We start from the raw sequence: 22,859 nt of genomic DNA, 5'->3' as shown, positions 1-22,859 counted from the left end.
AGGAAAACCAAAAAGAACATTTTGTTTTTTTCACTCACACCTCTCAGGTGCTTTCCAGGTAGGGGAGAACTATCACATGTCCATGCTCCATGTGGTTTGAAAGAACCGATTTTAAAAAATATATAGTTTCATATATGCATCTATTGTCTGTGTAATATATTTGACTGTACTCTAAGTTTCCAACACCAGAAATCTACTACTAGAGAAGAAATCTCGGTCAGAACATGCCCCCACGAAGAAGTGATTGCAGTTTGCTCCTCACACCAGGGGGCACTAGACAGCTTTAGAAAAAGCCCTTCAAGGCCAGCATTCCCAATGCAGATCAGGGATTCATCTTTTCCCCAGTTCACAGTACTTCTAAGGTACTTTAGAATACAATGCATCTTCTCTGCTCTTCCTCCTGAGGGAATTTAAGTAGCTTCTAAGTGTTACACATAATACATACCAAAGAAATTATATACCAAGGAAATTATGTATATGCACTAAGAAGTAGCAGGGGCAAAGCAAAAGTTGATGAATTTTCATGTACTTTCAGCTACTTACATTCCCAAATGAACTCTAAATTTTACTTCAAGAGCTTGTGGGCACAACCTTTTGAGGCACTTTAAGGAAAAGCTGTTCTTTCCCAAATGACACTGCACAATGCACCATTGTTCCAAAATCATTTTCAGGCTTTAGGCAAAATAAGTCATGAACTATATATAATACCACATTTATCTGAAATCTCAGTAGTCAAAATACAGAACACTGTACTCTCTCGCTATTAGCCTGCAGCAATTTTTGTGCAAATACAGACATTTACCTTTGGGTTTTCTTTCATTGTTGTCAAGATTCAAAAATTTTCTGTCTCTCTCACAGTCCTCATTTCTCAGCCGGTTCAAAGTCTCCTCCAGTGTTTTGACAATATCAGCAAATGAAGGACGTAACTTCGGATCCATCTGTGAACGCACAGAAATCAGATCGTTTCATGGGGGTTTGTCCATACTACTTAGTTTTGACAGACAGAAGGATAACTTGAAGGAACTGAAGAAATTCAAGATTGTTTTAAGAAGCATGTTACTATTGGAAAAAAATTTAAGTAAAGGAGGGGAAAAGTAGTGTTCTAGTTTACGTCTATTATACTTCTCATTTCATTTTCAAGTTGGAAAGATTCAATGATGGTGTATTTTATAAAGAAAAGGTAGCAAGCTATTTGACTCAGGACCTTATTTGTTTTAAAACATTTTCCACAGTTCAAAGATTTCTTTCTGTACCCCAGTTATCAGCCAGAGATTATACAACAACGTAATTTCAAAGTCTGTGTGAAGCAGTAAGAATTAAAACAGAGCAACTCGGTTATATTATTCTTTAAAAGTTTGTAATTCTTCCATCATTGCTTGGGGCTTTAATTAAAATCTACCGAATGGCATTGCTGATTTTAAAGTTTCAAATCTTCTATCTTTGCATCTGTTTATCAGCCTCACTACTCAGTGTACCGGTCTGTCTTGTGAGGAAGCAAGATTGACAAGTTACATGAGAAAAGTAATACAACAGAAAAGACTATTTTAGCCCAAGTAAAATATTCTTTCCTCCGCCTCAGCCATCAGTATGTATTTATCAGTACGCATTTATTTATTCTCCCTAATAGAAATGCATCCCTAAACAAAGCCAAACACGACAACTGTAATAGAGAGCAAGCAGCTTAAATTAAGTAGTAATTTAGATGGCATTTAATCATTCTGAACACTCACCCTGCATATACGTTACAGGTTTAACTACCATAGGTAGCACTGTCTAATTATGCAGTCAAAAGTTAACCTCATTACACTGTTAAAGAGATTCCGCTTGACCTGACTGTCTCCAGCTCCCTAAAGGCTTTTTCAGAGCAGACAAGCCCTGACAGGTATCACCACCAGTCCAAAGGAGACAGAGGTGCTTTGGGAAGAACAAACCCCACAGACCTCCCTGATGCTGTCCTGCAGGTCCTGAGATGGATCCTTCTGAAGAGAACTGGTACGATTGGCAATGCTAGAACACCTTCTAGCAACACAGGGTAAAGGGCTACCAATTCCTACATACAGTGATAAAACAAAATCACACCTGCTTTGAATTCAAGGACTGCAATTTCCTGGCATAGGAAAACATCTTTCTGCTTTCCCTATTTCACTGAAAGGGTAGGGCAGGGTAAAACACCAAAGCATATCCTCTGTACTCTGACAAAATCAATTTGAAAAAATGAGAGGGCTGTTGCATGCTGCAGGAAGTAAGAACAAGTCTCTGCCTATTTCAGCTTGTGCTAGGAAAGATCCAGGACAACAGCAGCAATGAAAAAGTGACTCAGAGCAACATTTGCCTCTTCCATCCTGATCACTCAGTTCCTGCTGAAGTGGAATAGAATAGTGGTTCTTCCTCAAAGCTGCAGTTCCCCACTGCTTAGCTCATGCTCATAAGCCTTCTGCATGATCATACATGATTACATTTAGAAGCATTCATGCAAGAGGGCTTATAATTTGCTGGGGGAGCTGTAGGTTTCAGACTTCCTTACATGTACTCATTTTTAAAAACGCTTTGTAACAGCAAACTAAAGAATTTTTAATCCACTACTCATACACATCTGTTTTTACTCGTTTTCTTAGGCTGCCCTAAACACATTTCCTGGCTGTAGAAAACTCCAGGGCTTTGCATATTAGTTCAGCTAATCAGCTGAGCTATACAGTTCACAGTGATTGTCAAGCCATTAAATAATAAAAAGCTATATAAAAATTACCACTCAGATCACCTATTACAGGAGTATAGCATGCTTAGGGAGATATAAGGCAGCCTTATCTATTTGCTGCCTTTTCATTCCACTAGGCAAGCGGTAAGGGAATTGCAATATGCTCCGCAGTGGAATCAGCATACTAATGCCTTGATCACAAGACAGTCATTTCCAGTTCCAGTTCAGGGAACGGACGTTTATTATGCAGGAGACAGCATTTGATGATAATCAGTAGGAGAAAATCCTTTTTCTCTGAACATAAAAAAATCTTACATAAGAATATGAGACCAGTCACTTTCCCTTTGCTCATGAGTACAGTTCTACTCTGAATTTGTGCTGAAAAATTGCTTTGAATCAAGCACCATGTGTTGGATGCTGTATGACTTCTGGGGACTACAGCTGGGAGCTGAGGTTTCCACAGTCAAACTCTACTTCCACCCAAACCCTATAGTGCTCACATAGTCAAAACACTTCAGAAATATGAGTCAAGCATACCACTGTCCTACTGAAGTAAGCTCCACTGTACTAAGGTGAAATTAGAGGAGCAAAATAGCTCGTCCAGACTAAGTTCCACAAACGTGCCTAGCATTAAATTATGCCACCTTGTGTCAAGAGCAGGAGTCACCCCCTCACCCATATTTTCACCTGAATGCCATTCTCCCTTTGAGCATGTGCACTTGTACTAATACAGTGCAAAGAGAGCTTGGGGCAAAGACAACTCTTAAAAGAATGGAGAGATGAGACTGCTTCTTTCAGAAGCAGTGCTGACATGAAAACAAAGCCTGAAAATCAGTAACAGACAGGAATACAAAGCCTGTTCTGAGAGTTTTCTTACAAATGCTCAGTAGGACGTGGTGCTTTTGCTAATTACAGCATGGCTTGGTTGTGGTGTCTTGAGCGGAGCTTTGTGCAATAAACATTCTAGAAGGTGTCTCAGTTTCAGGTGAGCAGTGACATTCCTAGCTTCATCCGAGTTTCTGGAAGCTCAGGTTCCCTTACTTCAGATTAAGCAGTTTACCAAAAGAATTAGTAACCTCTATTATAAGATAATTCACAGAAGGGATCCACTTCCTTGAAATTTTCATGCTGATGAGCCATGAAGGTATCCAGCATTATCATCCTTTTACTCAAATAACAAGAAGAAATTTACTCAATACTGCACACTGCCTATAGCCTTACTGATATTAAGTCATCTGTGTTTTTGGGTTCAAGTTATATTTCTTTTTTGTTGTTTGGTTGTGTGTGTTTTTTTTTGTTGTTGTTGTTTTTTAAATACAATCTTGGGATTTACAGGGTTATCCCTCTTTACAAAAGGCAGCATATATAAACTTGAGAGTAGTTTAGTGCCTGCTCTTTATTTGCCTGTCCCCATTTTGTCCCCTCCGTTTATGAGAACAACTCAGAATTCTTTCTTCACAGCTCAGTAGGTCTGTACACAATAACAGCTGGATTTTGTCAGCCCGAGGGCCAGCCAGTGTCAATAACATACAACTGGTTATGATCAGCCTGAGCAGCCTGCAAGAAGCTGTTCAGTGTGCCAGACCTGTTTGTTTGGCATGACAGAACACGGAACAACAAAAGCAGAAGTCAGACTCTTTTGCAAGGAGAAAGGAAGGGATACAAAAAAATGCAAGGGACTCTCTGGGTTCTCAGAACGTGCACTGCTTTGGTCTCTTCTGTACACACTTTAACCTCTATCTTCAAAATCCAGAGGGATTTAACTCCAGTTTTGGCCTGTCCCCTTCAGGTAAGGTACTCACGTTACAGCAGTTGAAGGCCAGCTGGAGGAAGTCAGGGGGACAGTCTCCCACCATGTGCTGGAAGGCATCATAATCTAATCCAAAATTCTGTACAAACAAGAAAAACGCCATAGAGAGCAGAGATGTAAGTGAGGTTTGTTACTGGCACAAAATATGTTTTTAGAGGGTGTCCCTACATAGAATAACCATGAACTCCATCCCTGAGCAGCCACATACAGTGGGTTTTGAGAAAACTTCATGCATGCTCCAAACTGCAGTGTTCCCATTGGGATTTATTTGATACAGGATACCTGTAAGAGAATGAGCTGACATCAAAGCCCATTCTTCTTCCTGGATTCAACTGCAATTCATTGCACTTGAAGTGTTGCCCATGTGGATCTGGAAGCAATATCCTACACTATCAAGTTTCACCACAGTGATTTTCATAGTGTAAATTAACAGCCTGCTGTAAAACCAGAGGCTTCACTATGATGAAAATTCACCAATTAAAGTAGTTAATTTTTCAGTACATGGTACTACTAGGCTGGTGTTACAAATTACCCAGTTCCTTAAATGCACTTCTATAAGGAGATCTGAAGGAAAGAAAAACAAAAGGATCTCTTACATATTGTGGTTCAAGACAAGCATTTTCAGAACTGGAGGTGGAAAGGCAATTTGGAAGACCCCTATGGAGGGCCAAAAGCTGCCTTGCAGATGGGACGCAGCCAAAAGGCAAGTGAAGAAAGAAGTGGCATCTCCTCTGATTAGTCAATTTTAGCTCAGATTAACAATGCTTAGTACAGTGTATGTAAAAATAAGGGTGAGCTTATTTTAGCTCCTGCCCCTTTCACAAGGCAGGGCTACTTAGAGGATGCAGTAGGTCAGAAGTGCTCTGTTCTGAATCCAGCAAGAAATCTGTATGAGCTATCACACTACAAAAGGAAAGTCCTGCAACACCCTCTATGTTCTGAGGGTTAGGGACAGGTCTGGAGCTTCTGAAAGGACTCCTCCTGATGACTGCTGCTGCACAAAGTCTGTGTCAAAACATCTTTGAGGGAGCTTCTTACAACAGCATAGAATACAAAGGCCTGTTACAGGCTCTTTTTAGCGTAAGAACTATTCATCCTATCTTTGGCAGCAGTGCCAGAAGACCTAAAGGCCAGCCATTATCATGGCATATTTACCACCTCCCACCAACACGATGAACGTAACCACTTACCTCTGTGCGAGGGAGATAGTCTGGATCTGCCTGTATTCTTGCTATAATCTCACACAGAATTATACCATAGGAGAACACATCCGCCTAGGAGGAAAAAATAAATAGCTACATGGATCAGCTATGAATACACTATTCTTATCTGCTACTGCGTTCCTCCTTACCCCAACTGGTTATCGAGAACAACTAAACCAACACCACAGCCTTACAACCGCGAAGCAATTGCACTATAACTAATATTTTCCATGTGAAGAAACATATGCTTATAGTAAAAACCCCGCTGCAGCGCAAATAGCAATGATGATTTTAAAACTCTTTCAAAAAAAAAAAAAAAAAGCTACTATTAAATCAGCAACATAAAAATCTTTCCTTGCATAAAGAATGGTAAAGTTGCATTTGATGACTTACAGATGGGAGTAATTAAAAACATCGCCAAAATATGACATGCCTATGTATCACTGTGGTTAGAAAGAGGGGTTTAGAATTCACATGCACACAGCTTATCCAGAATATTAATGCTGCTCTTCAGAGAAAATGTAAATTTTTTTCCCCTTTTTCTCACAGTTCAGCACCTCTGGAGAAAAGAATCTCCCAAAGCTTGAGATACCTACTAACATTGTATACCCGCCTCCTTTTCCATTGAAATTTCCATGCTGCTTAGTAATCACTTATCTGAGTATCCCTGGAGCTGCACAGTTCATCAGATTTCCACCCACCTGAATTTACCAAGTAATAAAATGTGGGAAAGCATACAATAAAGGTCTACAGAACAGAAACTGGCATCCCTCAGCCTTCTGGTACAAGGCAGGCTTATATGCTACCTCTCACACTGCTAGAGACCTGCTTCCTCTTTAGTCTCCCATGCCCTAGGGTCAGTGAAGAACGTGGCACCATATCTGGGTACTTTATTATTAATTTAGGTCAACGGGAACTCTCAAAGCTTTGAAATAGTAATGACCACATTTATCACTGCGGTTGCTACTGCCTTCCTCTACGTTTCAAGTACCAACAATTAAACAGATATTGACTACTAGCTAAAAAAAGGTACAGGATGTGGGCTTTATCATGAAAAGTTGCTCTTGCAGGGCTGAACTACACTGTGTTTTAGAGAACATCTTTGCACATGACAGAGAAAACCCTGTGTAAAGAACAACTTGATAGAAAAATACTATTTCTAGAGCCTAGTGTGATCTGATGCTCCACTAAAAGAAACATTTTCCAGTGCCACCAATAGGAAAAAAAAAGTAAGAAATACCTTTGGAGAACTTTTTTTTTTTTTATCCAGGCACATCACCTTTGAGTACTGTTGATTATTATCATTATTTTTAATTAAAGTAATTGTACAAATTTACAGACCTCATTTTTTTTTACCAAGAGGTCACTAACCCATTGTCAGGAAAGTAACCACCACCAAGTATCACCAGACATTTCTCGCAAGACCTGGTTAAATCAAGCTGTGTTAGGCAGACAAGTCATTATCACATTTTTGCACATGGGGTGTTTCAGAATGGAAACAGCCTAACAGTGAATTATGCTAAAGGTACTTCTATTTCTGCTTAAGAAACTATTCCATGAATTACAACTATTAGCTGTTCGACTCACACTCTCCCTCAGTCTGAATGACCTACCTAGTATAGGAATGTGACAAATGAAAAAATAACAATAATATTATGGAAATCTTAAGTCTTGTATACAGATACTGAAAAGAAACAAGTGACAACTAAAGTCTATTTACACGTACCAACCTTTTCATTGTAAGGTTCATCTCTGAGAACTTCTGGTGCCATCCAGAAGGGTGACCCCACCACTGGTAACTTTTCACTATGTGTAGACGTAGACATTGGAGGGTGAGCAGCAGGAGGAGAGAAAAGAATAATCATTAATGAATTAGTCTGATTCATACATTGCTATAAACTTCCTGTAACTGCAAGCATCTGTAGAAACTTCCACCGTAGGGAAGTCTATACAAGTGGGATACAAAATACACTGCATTTTACTCTAATTTCCTCCTGTAGTTACTGGAACATTCAATAGCAAGAGAAGAAGGTGAAAGAGAAAGCAAGCCTGGGTCAATTGCCCAACATATTGTATTTCCAGTACCTAAGTGCCCGAGCTTCCCCCAGCCCACCAATTGTTTTATCTTCAGGTCACATATTTCAATAGTTTTGTTTTCCAAACTCTTGGCAGAGTGGATTCCTTCATCTATGTTTAAAAAGGCTTGTGGAGATCAGTTTCTGGCTAGATGTCAAATTCTCTATTCATTCAGCAAGACATGCAATTATCCCTACATGTATACCTATAGGCAGCTCCCAAAGTATTCAGTATAGCCTGCTCACATATTTTGTCAAATAAAAAAAGTCAAGATTAACCAAATACATCTTTTAGTAGGGAGAAGTTAAAAGTACATAGAATAGAGCTGATTTGACATCTCTGCAATGTTTCTAATATGGCTGAAGACTACGGTCTTAAAAAAGGCATCAAGCTTGTCCCCCAGCTGTCCTTGAAAGAACACCTACAAAGAAAAGGCCTCTGAAGGCCTCTAAAACCATGGGTTGCTAGCCAGAAAACTGGAAAAAATATAACTGCATTTGAAAATGATGGTAAGGCTAGATCAGACTCAAAGTGTGTCTGCCACAACACTTTCATTATCTTATTTATTTAGTATCAAGACATTTGATTTAACTATTACTATACTCGGTTTTCAAGACATCTTAAAATTGGGTATTAAAACCACACTGATGTCTTCCTGATTCTGACGGCTTCCTATTGATACAGTTGAAGCTTTCAGAAGAACCTTAAAAGGTAGAGATTCCACAGGAGCGTACAAGATACACATTGACTACGCTTATCAGCAGTTTGGAATTAAATGTTCACTTTGTTAAACTTTCAGATCAATATTTCACCAACATTAAAACAAGCCTTCAGACCTCCCAAGCTATAGGTTTAGGATACACGCAGTTTAAAAACAGTGCATAGCTGGGATCAACTTTTATTGTTTACTCTGCAGTCAGAAGAGCTGGAAGGCTTTTATTTATTTTACACTGAAGCACACACTGGAGAATATTTGACTGCACATTTAACAGTCAGAATACTCTGAAAGACAAGTCAATATACAGATGAGAGGACAATTAAATCCTTGTCCTTGACCTCCCTAACAGAGGGAGGACAAGAGGACTATTGCAAATCATGACAATAGCTTGTGACAGTCACCTCACCTGTGCACTCCTCAAATGAGTTAAGTTCATAGTTGCATCCCATGGAGAGGAAAATGCTGAGCTACTGTTAAACAGTATTAATTTTTATCTCTCTTCTTTATCAACCTGGATCCTAACTAACACAGTAGTTAAATAGAAAAATAATAGAATGCCACTGAATGTTGTTTAGAAAAATGGAAAGGAGCTAGAGTTGTTTGGGATCAGTAGATGACATTTATTATAAAGATCATCCCAAACCAGATTTTTTTTTTTTTAAACAACTAAACTCCCTAATACCTGCTTGGAAGATCTACTGAAAAACTTTACTCCCTGGAACTGTTTTTAAAAATAAACTAAACACCACTAAAACAGAATGGATGATAACTATAACACTGGTCATCCAGCCTGCAGTTCTAGATCAAGACCAATTATGCTTGTTGCAAGTTTTGTATCAGAATGCAGTAACGGGCCTGGGGACTCGGCTTAATAGAGCTTGTGACCTGCAAGCACATTGCAACTCTCCCTACATTTTGATTAGTTCACGTACCTGTGATCTGGAATTTTCTCTGCTAAACCGAAGTCTCCCACTATTGCTGAGTATCCGTTCTCATCGTGTTTTATTAAACAATTCTGAGGGGAAAACAAACAGATTGTTATTGTCTGTGCATGAAAACCATATACCATTTGTTTTATTTTAAATCTGGAACAAGATTACAAGATATTGTTTGGAAGACATTTGTCCATGAGAAGCTTTTCTCTGAAAGCAACGACCCTTCTCCTCCACCCTCCCCCCTGCACAATCACATGTCTGTCAAACTTAAGATGCTGCAAACAGTCTTACACTTAGTTAATAATCCACTTAAAAACTTGCTGAGAAAGCAGGCGGTCATAGGCAGCACATACCCAGCTAGGTCCTAGCAAGAATTAAGATGATTTAATTCCCTTACTGTTCAAGTATGCAGTACGTGCTGTTTGCTATGACACCTTCAGTTTCCTTTCAGATCCTGAACCTGACCAGAATACAAGGTTATCAGAACAATGGTTGTGTATATTTGTGTATATTTTGCTATATTAGTTACTTAAAAGAAACTTTCTGCTTTACAACAGATTACCATCAGAAAATGCAAGATGTTGCAGAGTCACGCGTGCTTTTAAAGTCTCAAAATCAAATTCTTTATTCCACAGTACACCATAAACCTGATTTAAGAGAAAATGATAATAAGAAAAAGCTGTCAATCTTTTCCTTTCATATGCCCCCTCCAGTGTCAGGGGAGAGGGCAATTTAAGGACACACAAATAATTCTGGTCTGGCAGCCTCACATCACATGCAGGGTATTACCAATTTATATTTGTTGCTTTTATTTACAACTCCAACATATGATTTGACCATTCCAGTACCACATTTTTTCCCTTCTGAATGGATGAATTAAAAGCTGACTTCCTAAGTTTTTCTGTCCTATAAAAAGTGGGGCAAGACAGAATTCACTCCCTTACACATGCCCTACTCCACAGCCTTCTGCAGGCGGTACAATAGCAGCGACAGGCGGCAAAGCCACTGCTGACTCCTCCATGGTGGTACCCTGCATTAATTAGCTGAACAGCAGGAAACACTTTCTGCCTTTATTGTGCTTGGCCGTACAAAAGCCCCTCACTGACCCCAGAGTATTGGCATGTCTGTACAATGCAGCTACCAAGGAAAGCGAGTCCCTTGTCTAAAAGATCAAGTTCAGGTCACCGCTGTTGACAGATGGCTGCGGTTCAGGCCACGCAGTGAGTTTTCCTCCTGCCAATTAAAAGGTTAAGGGAGACACGCTTGCAATCACGTAAAGAAAAGGCATCCAAGCCTCCCGAGGTGCAAAGTTCTATTTGTTTAGCATGACTCAAGTGTAATAAGTGCAATTACTTTGGGGATTCATAAACGTGGACAAAGTTAAAGCAACTGCGCTTGCCCAAAGAGCAGCAAAGCTTCTCAGTTATGGGCTTTGTTATCTCCTATCAAAGAGCACATTCATTCAGCTCGCCTCTGTTTAAACATTTGCTTGCTGTAAGTGGACTTAAAACTGAGAAGGATAAAACTTTTTTTTTTTTGTAAAAATCTTACTCAAATGATTCAGCCGTTGGGCATTTGGGTGCGTACCACAGAAACAAGTCTGTGAGGACAGCAGAGTTCTCATAGCGTACTGGAATGCTGACCCTGATATTTCAGTGCATAAACCAGTTTATTTTATGACATGGGTTGTTTAGCAATTAAAGATGATTCATAATTTGTCATTAAAAAAAAAAAATGATTCAAAAGAAGTTTACTTTTAAAATCTAGCTTCCCATCTTGCATTAACTGTTTACATTTTGTTCATTTTGAATAGCAAGAAGGCAGGAGTTCATTTCACCACCTGAGTGTTGTGTATTAGGGCTATTTCTCCAGTAAGGCCTGTTTTGCAAAGATTCCAGAGAAATATTTTAATTCAGACTGAGAACTGTTTTCAATATAACCAAAAAGCTGTAGAAACAGTTCTGCTGAGCATGAGACTCATAATAACCTACAGGGCTGCTTTGATAACAGAGGAAGGCTTAAACACAACACAAACCTGACAGACGATTTTCCTTCTCAGCAGTACACAATCACATCCCATTTGACATCCACACATCACTGACTGAATACGAGCAATCCTATTCCCCCCCGAGCCCCAGGCAGCTCTCAGGTACAGCACAGACCCGTTACACGAGTAGATTATTCCTGGATAAAACATAAATTAAACCAATAGAGCAGGCAATCTAGCTGCCACGTAATGCTACCTGACAGCTCTGAGCTCCTTCCCAGATGAGCCAGGCTCCCCTTCAGCACAGACCTTTTGGGAAATCAAGCAGAACTGACATGGCCATCCCACCCCACCTGCACACTCCTTCCGCTCCAAAGGTTCTGCCAGCGAGGCCAGGACACCCCCCCAAGGCAACGGGGGAAAGCCCAGGGCTACATTTTATAAATGCTCATCAGTTGTTCTGCTATAGGAGGCTGCACTATGTTAAATGATGTAAATACGGAAGCTGAACTATTCGCTTTCATTAGTGGAAGTCTGGCTTTTTTCTGCATATGAAAAGTACTGACTGTGAGTTGAATTCATTAGGGTAAGTGCAGGAATGACTTTTTACCTACAATTAAATCAGCTGTGAGCAGGTGACATGCACCAGACAAAAAAATACCAGGATCACTTTAAGCACTCACTGTTGCAAAATTAAACCAATTTAATTCAACTGGTGCAAATTTTGATGTAGCTAAGTATCAATTTCTTGGAACCGAAATCAGTAGGACAGCCTTTGTGTAGATACTAGCATGATTAGATGTCACCTTTGAAGCCCATAGTGCCCATTCAGGAGAAAGTTTTGCAGGTGGCGATGCTTCACTGTGCTGAGAGTCTCCAAGTGCTCTAAGGAGGACTGCCAGCACCACCACGCTTCTCCACCAGCCTTCCCATCCTTGTAAAGCTGTCACCCAGCACTGCACCAAATTCATAACACGGACAGTTCAGTCACCAGATTTAGAATGCGATTCATGAAAGGGAGACGTACACAGCCTACAGCAGGTGGTAACTGGTAGTTATGTGCAGAGACATTTTTAAGCATTCACATTCTGCTACCAAGATAAATCAGGATCAAAAAAGGGACAGAGCTCCATTAGAGAGCGAAAGGTTGAAAATAACTTGAAAATTTAAGCTAGAGGTGATATTTTAGTAGGAAAAACACAGAGCATAATGCGTTGTTTCTGCTGACAAATTTACACTTCCCAGTTTATACAAAAAAGAAAAAAAGTGCATCAATTCAGTGATTAGTCTAATTGCTGGAATTTGGCACAGAGACACGGGAGTTCAATTTCCTCTCTAGCATAAAGGACAGCTTCAAAATCTGCCAGTGAGACGAAACGTCAAGCAGCTTTACAACACGGGCTTTAAGAAAATTTGTCTGAATTACTAGTGCACTGTTTGTATAAGCTGCAAGGCAATAAAACACGAAGACCTTCTCAAGCTTTCTCCTTGGACCTCTACATAAAGAGGGATATTCTTTCCTTTGGCAGCTCAGACGGTCACAGAGGGCAGTATTTGACTTCAGCTGGGTTCTTGATGTTTTCTCCCCCCCAAAACGGGGACCCCATCGGTCCTTCCTGAGGCAGTCTCTTAATAAAAGCAGGGAGTTCTGTACACGAGGCCTGAAGAGTTAACGGAGCTGTTTATGCAGAGACAGATGTGAAAGCACATAAAGCCCCCTTTGTGTGTTACAGCAGCTTAACATCTGCTTTGCACAGCATAATCCTGCTAAGATGAATGCAATATTCTACTCTCCCTTTTACACAAACAAAACCGAAAATAGACTGAAAAGTTTCAGAGTTAAAAATAAGTTGCTTAGATGAAGAAACCTCATCGTTTTGTTTTATGACACACGAGCTGGACTCCTCAGAGATCTTACTGCACTCTACAAAGGAGACATACTCCTGATGTACTCCTGATGTGTCATTTGCAATCCTCTGATGACTGTTACTGAATTAAAATACTTAAATGCATCATCTGTGTTTAAAGAGCCATGTCTTAGCAGAAACACCACTGACAACTTAATGTGCAACAGGAAGTTTACTATACTGTACATGTTTTTATAACTAAAACCAGTAAGTTTAAGGGACAGGCTCCATTTTGGTCTCAAAGTACCACTAAAAGTTTAGTGTTAACATTAGAAATAAACTGTAACAGCTTTTTTTTTTTTTTAGTGCAAACCCTCCTGTGCTGTGCAAAATATCCAGGCGAGAGCTCAGGCTAGCACAAAGGGGACTTACAGAAGCAGCAGCAAGTAGAAGACTGGTCAGACAAAGGTTCTGTTCATTGCTTGGGGTTTGTTCTGTTTTGAACACTAAAACAGCACACAAGGTAGGGAGTGAGGGGATGTCACTTCCAAGCCTGAAGGCAGTGAGTTTACCTTATATCATGTAGTCCACGGTGACTGCTTACATGTGTGATTCTATAACTGAGCCTACTCATCTCTCCGTGACAGAAGGGCAAGGCATTACACATTTACTGTGAAGTAAAAGCCTATGTTGGCAGGAATACACACACACACACACGTGTATATTGGCCTGGAGATCAGAATTCCTCCATAGATTTTATCATCAACAGAGCTTACTTAAAGCTGCTCACCACCTACTATTGATTGTAGGACCTCGCTTTCAATCACACCCAATTCTGGAAAACCAAAAGGCGCACACCTACCACCTGCAGGCTGGGAAGAGCCAATCCATCCACCCCGACCCCCTGACAGACCCAAGCTGGGCTGTTGCTGTCACTCAGGGCAGACCACGCTGATCAGCTACAGGAGCCCGTGCCCAGACCCCGAGGGCAGAGCTGCTCACAACCCCACAACACGGGTGAATGCCAGCTGCCCGGCCAGCCCTCTCCTCCAGCAGGCTCTCCCGCTGTGACAGCGGGGCAGCAGGAAGGGCACAAGTGTGGTGTCAGGCCTGACATCCCCTGGGGGCTGCCACATCGACCATACTGACCTACATCTGCTCCTCGTCACCGTTCTCTCCCTCTGGCTTTCTGCAGTAACAACATCGCTCTGCTACCATCCACGTGGTGCAATGAGGCAGGGAGAGATCATCCTGCCATATACTAATTGTCCAAAACAATTTTCAGTTCTAGATTGACGGAGGATGGTTCTTTTTCCTTCAAGCCTTTATGCATCCAGTACACGTACACATACATTGACACTCCTGCAGAGAAAGTCTCAGTTTATAGTTCAGTCAAGGCAGGGAAGTTTCTAGAAAAATACCTTCCTCTTCATCCCAGCCAACTCAGCATCTGTCCTGACTTTGTCTAAATCCTTGTCTTTACCCTCATGTGATTAATGAAGTCCTCACATCAATTCCTAAAGCTCACCAAAGAAGCACAGTACAGAACACTACTGAATCTACCCTTATCCAGTCCAGATCACAAGCTGTCCCCCAGGGACTGAGCCTCTCAGAGCTTCCTTCACCTTGCTCAAACGTTGACTATTTACTGGTAAGAACGGAAGGCAACTCATCCCATCAGCAGTACAAACCTGGTCAAATACAAAATACATTTCCACTAGTAAAATTCACAAGTACCCTGGTGCTTAAAGTCTGGTGTTTCACCTACTTCACCTCCTAAGAAGAAAACAGGCAAGGGCGTACATCACTTCAATAAATAAAAAATAAAACTGAGGAACTGGAAGACATTACAGTACCACCAGCTACCCGGAATGCAGCTGGTGACAAACTTTTATCCACACACACACACACACACACACACACACAACCTTTAGTGCGAAGACCCACCCAAACACAGCATAACCACTTGTAAATTCTTGCTGCTGGTGGTGACAGTGTTAAATGGGGATTGTCTAATTTATTTATTTATTTTTAAAAATAACCCTTACTACTTTCTGTGGCCACTGATGTGCTTGCTGGTACACTGAAACCATGCACCCCCCCTGCATTTTCTAAACAATGGCTTACACCAATTTAGCAATAGATAACATTGAAGTGTTGTTAGGGCAGCTCCAGAGAACGATACGTAATCATGCAAAGCTCTGAATAAAGGCATTCACACTCAGGAAATGGATTTTCATAGGACTGGCCACCACAGCATGTGTTTATGGTAAATACTGCAGGCAATCTCCTTAGTTACTTTGGTTCTTCCCAGTAACTCTACTTCCCCACTCTTAAATGCGCTAAAATTCATCATAAACTGAAAAAAAAAGGGGGAACAGTAAGTTATCTTTTCAGTTATTTTTATGCACTTATCTGCACACTCCAAGGTGACCTAAATGGAGCTTTCTGAGCCTATCACAAACTGACATGCCTTCAAGTCTGGGCATTTGTCTTAAGTTTGACGCTCTTGAATTCAGCACCTTTCATTTGAAAAGCCATCCAAATAAATATTTTATGACTTAAATACTTCTTTCACCTACCCATTGAATATTTTTTCCCTTGGCTAAACACATGTCCTTCATCTGTTTAACGATACATTGAGATAATTTCCCCCCAAAACAGTGGATGGAAGACTAGTAGTCGCTTGGATTTTCAAACACGCTGTACTGAGTTTTTATTTATAAAACAGTTTCTAATCTTAAAAAAAAAAAAAAAATGGCTCCGCTTAGGTTAAGATAATGTTTATTCTGATTGCTTTTGGCTGAAGTGACATTAATAAAACCTTCCTAAGACAGTTTTGGGGTATTTTCATGTTACAAGTCCTGAGTAAGCTTAAATAGGGTCATTAGCAGACAGGACAGCAAAGCACTCATCACAGGCTGCAATGGATGGCAGGATCCAGTGTGAATACTGGGGCAATTTGTTCACAGAGCTCTATGAAACTAGAAGCAGTCAACACTTCTAGCTGAGTTTGAATTAGCTAGCTCCTTCAGCCCAGTAAATCCATACAAGCTGTCATCAAAGCAGTTTAGACCAATCTAAGTCCATTGAAAACTCTGCCACTGAAATGCCATTCGGGGGGGATAGTTAATAAATTCATCAATAGGTGACAGACAATGTCAGCAGTCATAACCAATACAGGTACCTTGCCTGTACACTGAAGCAATGGAGAAGTCTTAGTTTGTGATGCGAGCATGAAAACAAACAGGAGCAAAAAAGCTCAACAGATTACTAGGAACTCATTAAATATTTTTAAGATTAAACTTCAGAAAAATGAAAGCTTCATTTCAACATTAGTGTTTGAGCAACAAATCAGGGCAGTTTGAATTTTCATCACATGGAATTTAATTTGTATGATATAACGGAGTTACATTGCTGAATTAGGCTATTCAAGAACTGGAATTCCAAACCAGCCCACCAGAGATTCTAGTAGTTCTTTTTCAATTCTTTCCCTTCCCATACAAGATTCCTTCATTCCAGTCTCAGTATAGATTCCTTCTTTTCTAACCAACTTTTTCTCTTTTTCAATCCTTATAAGACCTCTGAAAAAAACTTAGGTAAATTGGTTTGGCCTTACTGAGCATAGAAATGGAAGAAATATAAAACAGTACTGTGAATTAGTAAAGAACAGCCACTCTTCCTGTTGAAGGAAGATTTGTGAAATGTGTTGGGGAAAAAAAAAAATAAATAAGATTTTAAAGTGCATCTCCTCAACTTGGGATCTTTGTATGATTGTCCTGTTTCAAATATTCAATTGTTATGCTAAATTATCCAGGGATTGTAATAGATTACTGAACCATAATTCAGAACAAAACACTCTGCAGCTGGTTTCTGAGAAATCCTAACCTGAACTCATTTAAGGAATGACCTTCCTTCAGGATAATTATTTCTTCAGTTCCCATACAAACTATCAGCATGTTTTGAGAAAGATTTTAAACCTATAAACTGTATTTGAATTTGTTTCTCACAGTGTCTTAGATCACACTTTATATAACAGTGCTTCTCTGCTGGAAGGAGAAGAAAGAACTAAACAATCAGTTATAGTACCTTCATTTAAAAGTTCCCTTCATTTTATAGACGGTACCTTGGATGTAAGGTCTCGATGAAAAATGCCTTTATAGTGAAGATAACTGATTCCCATAGCAATGTCATAAGCCAATTTCACCCTCACTGTCCAGGGCAAATGCTGGTTACTGTCTAATAGCTGCTCCAGGTTACCATAGTTGATGTACTGAAAAGACAAAACAACATTTGTAATTGATTAATTTCAGATATAATCAGGAATGTAAGATTCATCATTATACAAGCATCTTCAGCTCAACTATACATGTACACTAAAAACTTTTTATTTTCCCTTAAGGCTACGCAGGCAGGAAGTTTGCAGACCACGAGAGGCTGAAAACATCTCCCTTCCCCACCTCTACCAATACTTTCATGTTAAAGATGCATGCAACAGCTACCACTGCATCAACTAATAATACTTAAATGCTGGTATTGAAATAGACCCTTCAGAAACACATACAACATAATATCACCCTCTCATTTCAGTGTGAGGAACGTAAATGAAAAAAAGATGAAGAGCTGGCTCTCGGGCAGAACAAAACAAGGAGAGGGCTAAGTATCCAAATGTAGGTCGTGGAGCCTGATCGAGTTCCCAGATATCAATTCCCTAAACTGAAGCAGCACCAAAGAAAAACATCACAATATGTTACTGTAAAGTTAGGCTTTTTTATTGCTGTATCTACAAGCCCTAATCAGCAACCTGATTCCCACTACATTCAGTACTACATCAAATGGAAACCCTCAGGAGAAGGAACATGCACTAACTCTACGATAAATGCTGTAAGAGACTGTGAAACAAATCATCAGCCGAACAGTGCTAAGTAATGTAATCCTGGGTTAAGACACAGCAGCTCCACTGCTTCTCAAATAATCATTAAAGCAGCAGTGGACTTGTGCTTCATGTATAGATCCCTTATGCCACAATAACTTCTATGCTGTGTCTGAGCAGCTTCTGGTTTCGCTCCCTTGTTAGCCACAAAGCAGAGAGACTAGGTCAGGCCAGAAGGGAAAGCTGGCAGCAACGCAGTCAGTTCTCTCAAGAAAATCCAAGTGAAGCAGACAGGATAATTGCCTCCCAAGCCTGGTCCAAGCACAGAGCACTGAGGCTGGCTGCACCAGCTGCGCTCCTCTGTCACAGAGGGTTCTCCAACACTTCCTTACGAGGCTCTGCATATGCCACCATCATCTTGTTAAAGCTGAAACTGTAAATGCAGCCCGTTATTTCTGAAACTGTGAATTCAGCTGTATTTTGTTGGACTTCTTTGTGTCTCAGATGCAGAAGGCAAACAGGAACCACACTCCGTGCAGCCTGGATGTAGCTGAGCTCCCCACACTACTCTAGGCAGGAAAGGGCACACGGAGGCTCAGCCTCTGCTGGCGTGTGGGTCAAGACTCACCTCCCGCACTCCCCTCAGCTACACCCCACATCCCCTGGGAACCAGGCTCACCTGTGAGCTGCACGTCTCACTGGTAACCCAGGACACGACCTCTCTCATCCTCCTCTCGCAGAAGCTCTGCCGAATCCTTTCCCAGCTCTCACTGGACAAGCTGGGAAGCACACGCTGAGCACGTGGGGACAGGGGGCAAAAGGCATCCTCTCCCTCAGCATTTTTCTCCTCCTAGATAGGAACCTTTGCCCTGATCACAGTGCTGCGCGTCTACCTTTCGCCCTTGAGCAACCACCCAGGCAAAGGGCAAGTAGAAGACATACTTCCTCGTATTCAAATGTTCATCAGAGGCAGCTGACAGCTCCAGCCTGGGCCAGATTTTCGAGCAGATATCAACTACCTTCTTATATCAAAGGAGGCAATCTCATAAAGGGGCCTGGGTCTAGGAAACGCTTCAATATTTAGCAATTTCAGCTTCTTGCTACCACTTCAAGACCCTGTTTCCTATCTTTTGCATTAGACTAACAGCAGGAGAAAGGGTGCAGGAAAGCTCTTGAATTCTAGAGAACATGACCAATATTTTGAAATGTCCTGTCCTTAAGTAGCATAAAAAAAAAAAAAAAAAGAAAAAAGTTATCAGAACTAATCTCTTTTGTGCTAAAGTAGAGATAATTGCTCAGAAATTTGTGCTCAGTGCATATCATTTTGCAAAAATAAAATGCCTTCTTGGTCCCTCTCTGCAATCAAAGCAAACAAGACTTCATACACTAACGATAACATCAAATGTTTGGCACAGCTTTACCCGGTTTGGGAGAGGGCATTGATTTCACGAATACACTGGAACCAAGAAATCCCAGGCCGGCTCAAGCCAGGGACCCAAAACAACCTGGCCCTCGTGCTGCGAGGTCGTGTGTCAGGAGAGCGGAGCAGATCTGGAACAGGCCACCCAGGGCTATGCAATCACCATCCGTGGAGATTTTCAAGATTCAACTAGACATAGCTGCAGCCAACCTGACCTGGGGCTGGAAATAATGCTGCTTTGAGCTTTTCCAACTTTGATCTTTCTCAGTGCTTTTACTTGAAGCCCTAAGGGAGCCAGATGACCTTACAGTACTCAAGAAAAAACATTGCTCAATATAAATTTTTAAAAATTTATTTTTATATCATAAAATGCTAGTACACTTAAGGAAAAGAATAGAGAATAAGAGATCTCTACATTAATTTCATATAAATCATTGACTTTCCTTTGAAGGGTGCAAATGGTACTTCTCAGGCAGTTATGCTCCAACCAAAACAATATTGACCAACTTGGAACAAAAGCCCTAAAAAACATCTCGCTCAGTAACCCCAGTTCTGAAGTGATGCTTCCTGACCACCTCAGACCATTTCACCTCTCTGGGCAGTAACAGGCCATACATTTAACACTGCCATACTCTAATTCATCCACGAGAGAATCCAAGGGTGAAGGGGATCACTGACCTGGCTTTTTGTTTTGGTTAGGGCTATGTAATACCACAACAAGTGCTCCAGAAGTGCTAATAAATAAAAGAAGCACCCCATAAGAGCATTGAAATACATACCGAGAAATGACAACGATAGCTACCTGCTATTTTGACTATTCTCATGCTCTCCTTTTCAATTAAGTAAGCTTCCTGATTCAATCCATTGCTCCCGTATTAGTTAAGTACATCTAATATCTATTCCCCCAGTACTTTTCCAGGCAAATTAGCTTGCAAGGTCATTCACCCGTCTTAACCACAAGGACTGCATTCTAGCACAGGCTGGGTAAAAACAACAGATACACAGGGGATGCAGATGCACAAGCTGCAGAAGTCAGCTCCAAACCCGATTCTAGCACAGACACAACCCGGCAGTTTCTGACAGGAGGCCCTCAGAGCTCATTTACTAGAGATGAGAGCTCCAGTTGGGGCTCTAATTTCTTCTACGATGCATAGCAGGCTAATCATCAAGCAAACAGCCAATCTACGATTTTCCTATAGGCAGCATGTAAGACTTGTTGATCTCAGATGGTAGCTGGCCAGCAGGTAACCTTTGCGTGCAGAGTCCTGAATTGTCCCTAAGGCAAGTGCCACCCAGAGGTCAGTGTGCCCCCAGTGTCACAGAAGTAACCCAATTCCTCCGATCATTCGGGCTGGTAATGCACACAGCCTGCCTGATGGCTGGTTTTATTCAGAGCCCTTCAACAATGCCTTTTCGGTGTAGACACAAAATTGCAAAGATTATTTTCTATTTGCCGGTGCAACTGAAAGAAAAATGCTTGTTCTCAATCTCTTAATAGCACAAACAGCTCTGTGTGGTAAGAATATCCTAAAGGATAGCAAGGGCACCTCTCCCTTAGAGAATACTGGATTCTGTTTTGTCCCTGAGACATTTCAGGGCTGGTACTTTCAGACAAAACCCAGTAAGGTTACAGCACACACACCATCTCACAGCATTGTTCTGCTACAACAACGGGCATTGCGTAAGCACACAAGCAATTGGAGGAGAGATCTGATCAGGCTACAAGAATGGAAGCAAAGGACGCTGCGTGTCATAGAGAGACCTCACAGCTAAATGGCACAGTGTTCAGAGCTTCTCAGACTCTGTATTATCAAGTTGCAGTGACACAGCCACCCATTATTCCCACTGCTAGCTTTTTGTCATGCAACAGGAGACCAACAGTCAGGTTATTTGGTTGCCAGAGTCTAAAAGTAACCACTCCAGGTTATTTTTGTATTTACAAGAGCTCTGCATAGCAGATTCAACTACAGTTTAAAAGACTGTGGCATTTTAGGTCACAAAAACACTCTGTCTTCAAGATTATCCGTGGTATGAGCTATGTGCTTTCGTTGCTAGAATGGAAGTTCAGCAAAGCTGCAAGTTACATCTCTCCCAAACCTTATGAGGAAAGAGGCCAGCAGCATCTCTGAAGGACAAGTTACCCAGATGCTCAGCCAAGCGTGGGTGCTCCCTAGATCAGACAGCTTTGTAGAGGCTTCAGGTATCATCACTTAATGCAGCAAAAGGCAAAAGCAGCGGTATAACCCTTTCTCACACAACTGTCATTGGAAACATTTTCACCTAGGGATAGGATAATAGGACTGCTTCCTTGCAAACACTTGCAGTCATGTTATCAGACTCAAGTGTGAGAAGGGGAATTAAATTCAAAATGTAATGGTACTTGCACATGGCATTACATGTTTAACTTCAAGAGATTAATACTGAACCTTCAGTTTTCAGCCTTCAAAATAAAGTCTTGAACACACTAATAGGACAACTAGAAGCTTGCAAAGACAAGACATCAGATCCACATGATTCCAGCAGTTGGAGCTCAAAACCAAAGACTCCAAACATCACCAAGTCTGAGGGGGAAGAAGGAAGTGAGCTGAAAAGAGTTTTCAACACTATTTTGAAAACTAATGCTGTTTTAGGTCTAGTGTCAGTCACCAGATACTGCACAGGAAAGCCAGAAAAAGTTGGCCTACTATTTACTCTGCTTTAAATGTCACTGCCTTCTGTTTAAAAAGCAACAAATAACCACAAGACACCCCTCTACGGTGGCCCAAATGTTGACAAAGGCAATGCAGTAAGTGGTTAAGAAAAGTAGGAGTGGAGAATACATTTAAGATGACAAACCAAACGAGGTTAAGCAAAGAATGAGTTCTGGGGAACTGAACACTGCAAGACAAATACTGAGACAGAGGACGAATATGGTGGAGAAGCTCAGTGAAGAAAGCAGGCAGAGAAACAGGAATAAAGAGAAACTAGAGCCGTGTGACACCTTCAACATGGAGGCGAGAGAAGGAGGGAGATGTCAGAGCAAAGGCCAGACTGCACAGTGACTGCAGAGGGTCTCCAAAGGGAGACCAGCAAGCGAAATAACAACAAGCAAATGTCCTTCTGCCCCAGATGCCATGATCAGCTACAGGGGGAGGCCTGGAAATTTCCTAATTTCCCCCCATCTGGTTTCATCAGCTTCAACTGTACGAAACTGGAACCAGAACAGTATCGGTATGTTCAGGACTACCGTATGAGATACAAGTTGGTACACTGAGACTGCTAACCAGATTAAATTTAATTGGTTTTGAAGTCTGTTC

General features: G+C 41.1%; 1 protein-coding gene across 1 annotated transcript in view; it reads right to left on the bottom strand.

Annotated features, from left to right (window-relative positions):
* The window catches only part of TESK2 (testis associated actin remodelling kinase 2), a 75,744-nt gene that overhangs the window by 6,027 nt on the left and 46,858 nt on the right, over positions 1-22,859 (bottom strand). The window contains exons 5-10 of the mRNA XM_032192002.1: positions 17,397-17,543; positions 9,434-9,516; positions 7,438-7,513; positions 5,696-5,779; positions 4,498-4,584; positions 803-938 (exon numbers count right to left, since the gene is read on the bottom strand). Coding sequence (XP_032047893.1) covers positions 803-938; positions 4,498-4,584; positions 5,696-5,779; positions 7,438-7,513; positions 9,434-9,516; positions 17,397-17,543 — 613 coding nt within the window. The remainder of the gene's footprint in view (positions 1-802; positions 939-4,497; positions 4,585-5,695; positions 5,780-7,437; positions 7,514-9,433; positions 9,517-17,396; positions 17,544-22,859) is intronic.

This window comes from Aythya fuligula, chromosome 8 (genome assembly GCF_009819795.1).
Source record: "Aythya fuligula isolate bAytFul2 chromosome 8, bAytFul2.pri, whole genome shotgun sequence".
In the NCBI taxonomy this organism is placed as follows: domain Eukaryota; kingdom Metazoa; phylum Chordata; class Aves; order Anseriformes; family Anatidae; genus Aythya; species Aythya fuligula.
Note: the sequence above shows the minus strand (reverse complement) of the source record. Positions and strands in the feature narration are given on the sequence as shown.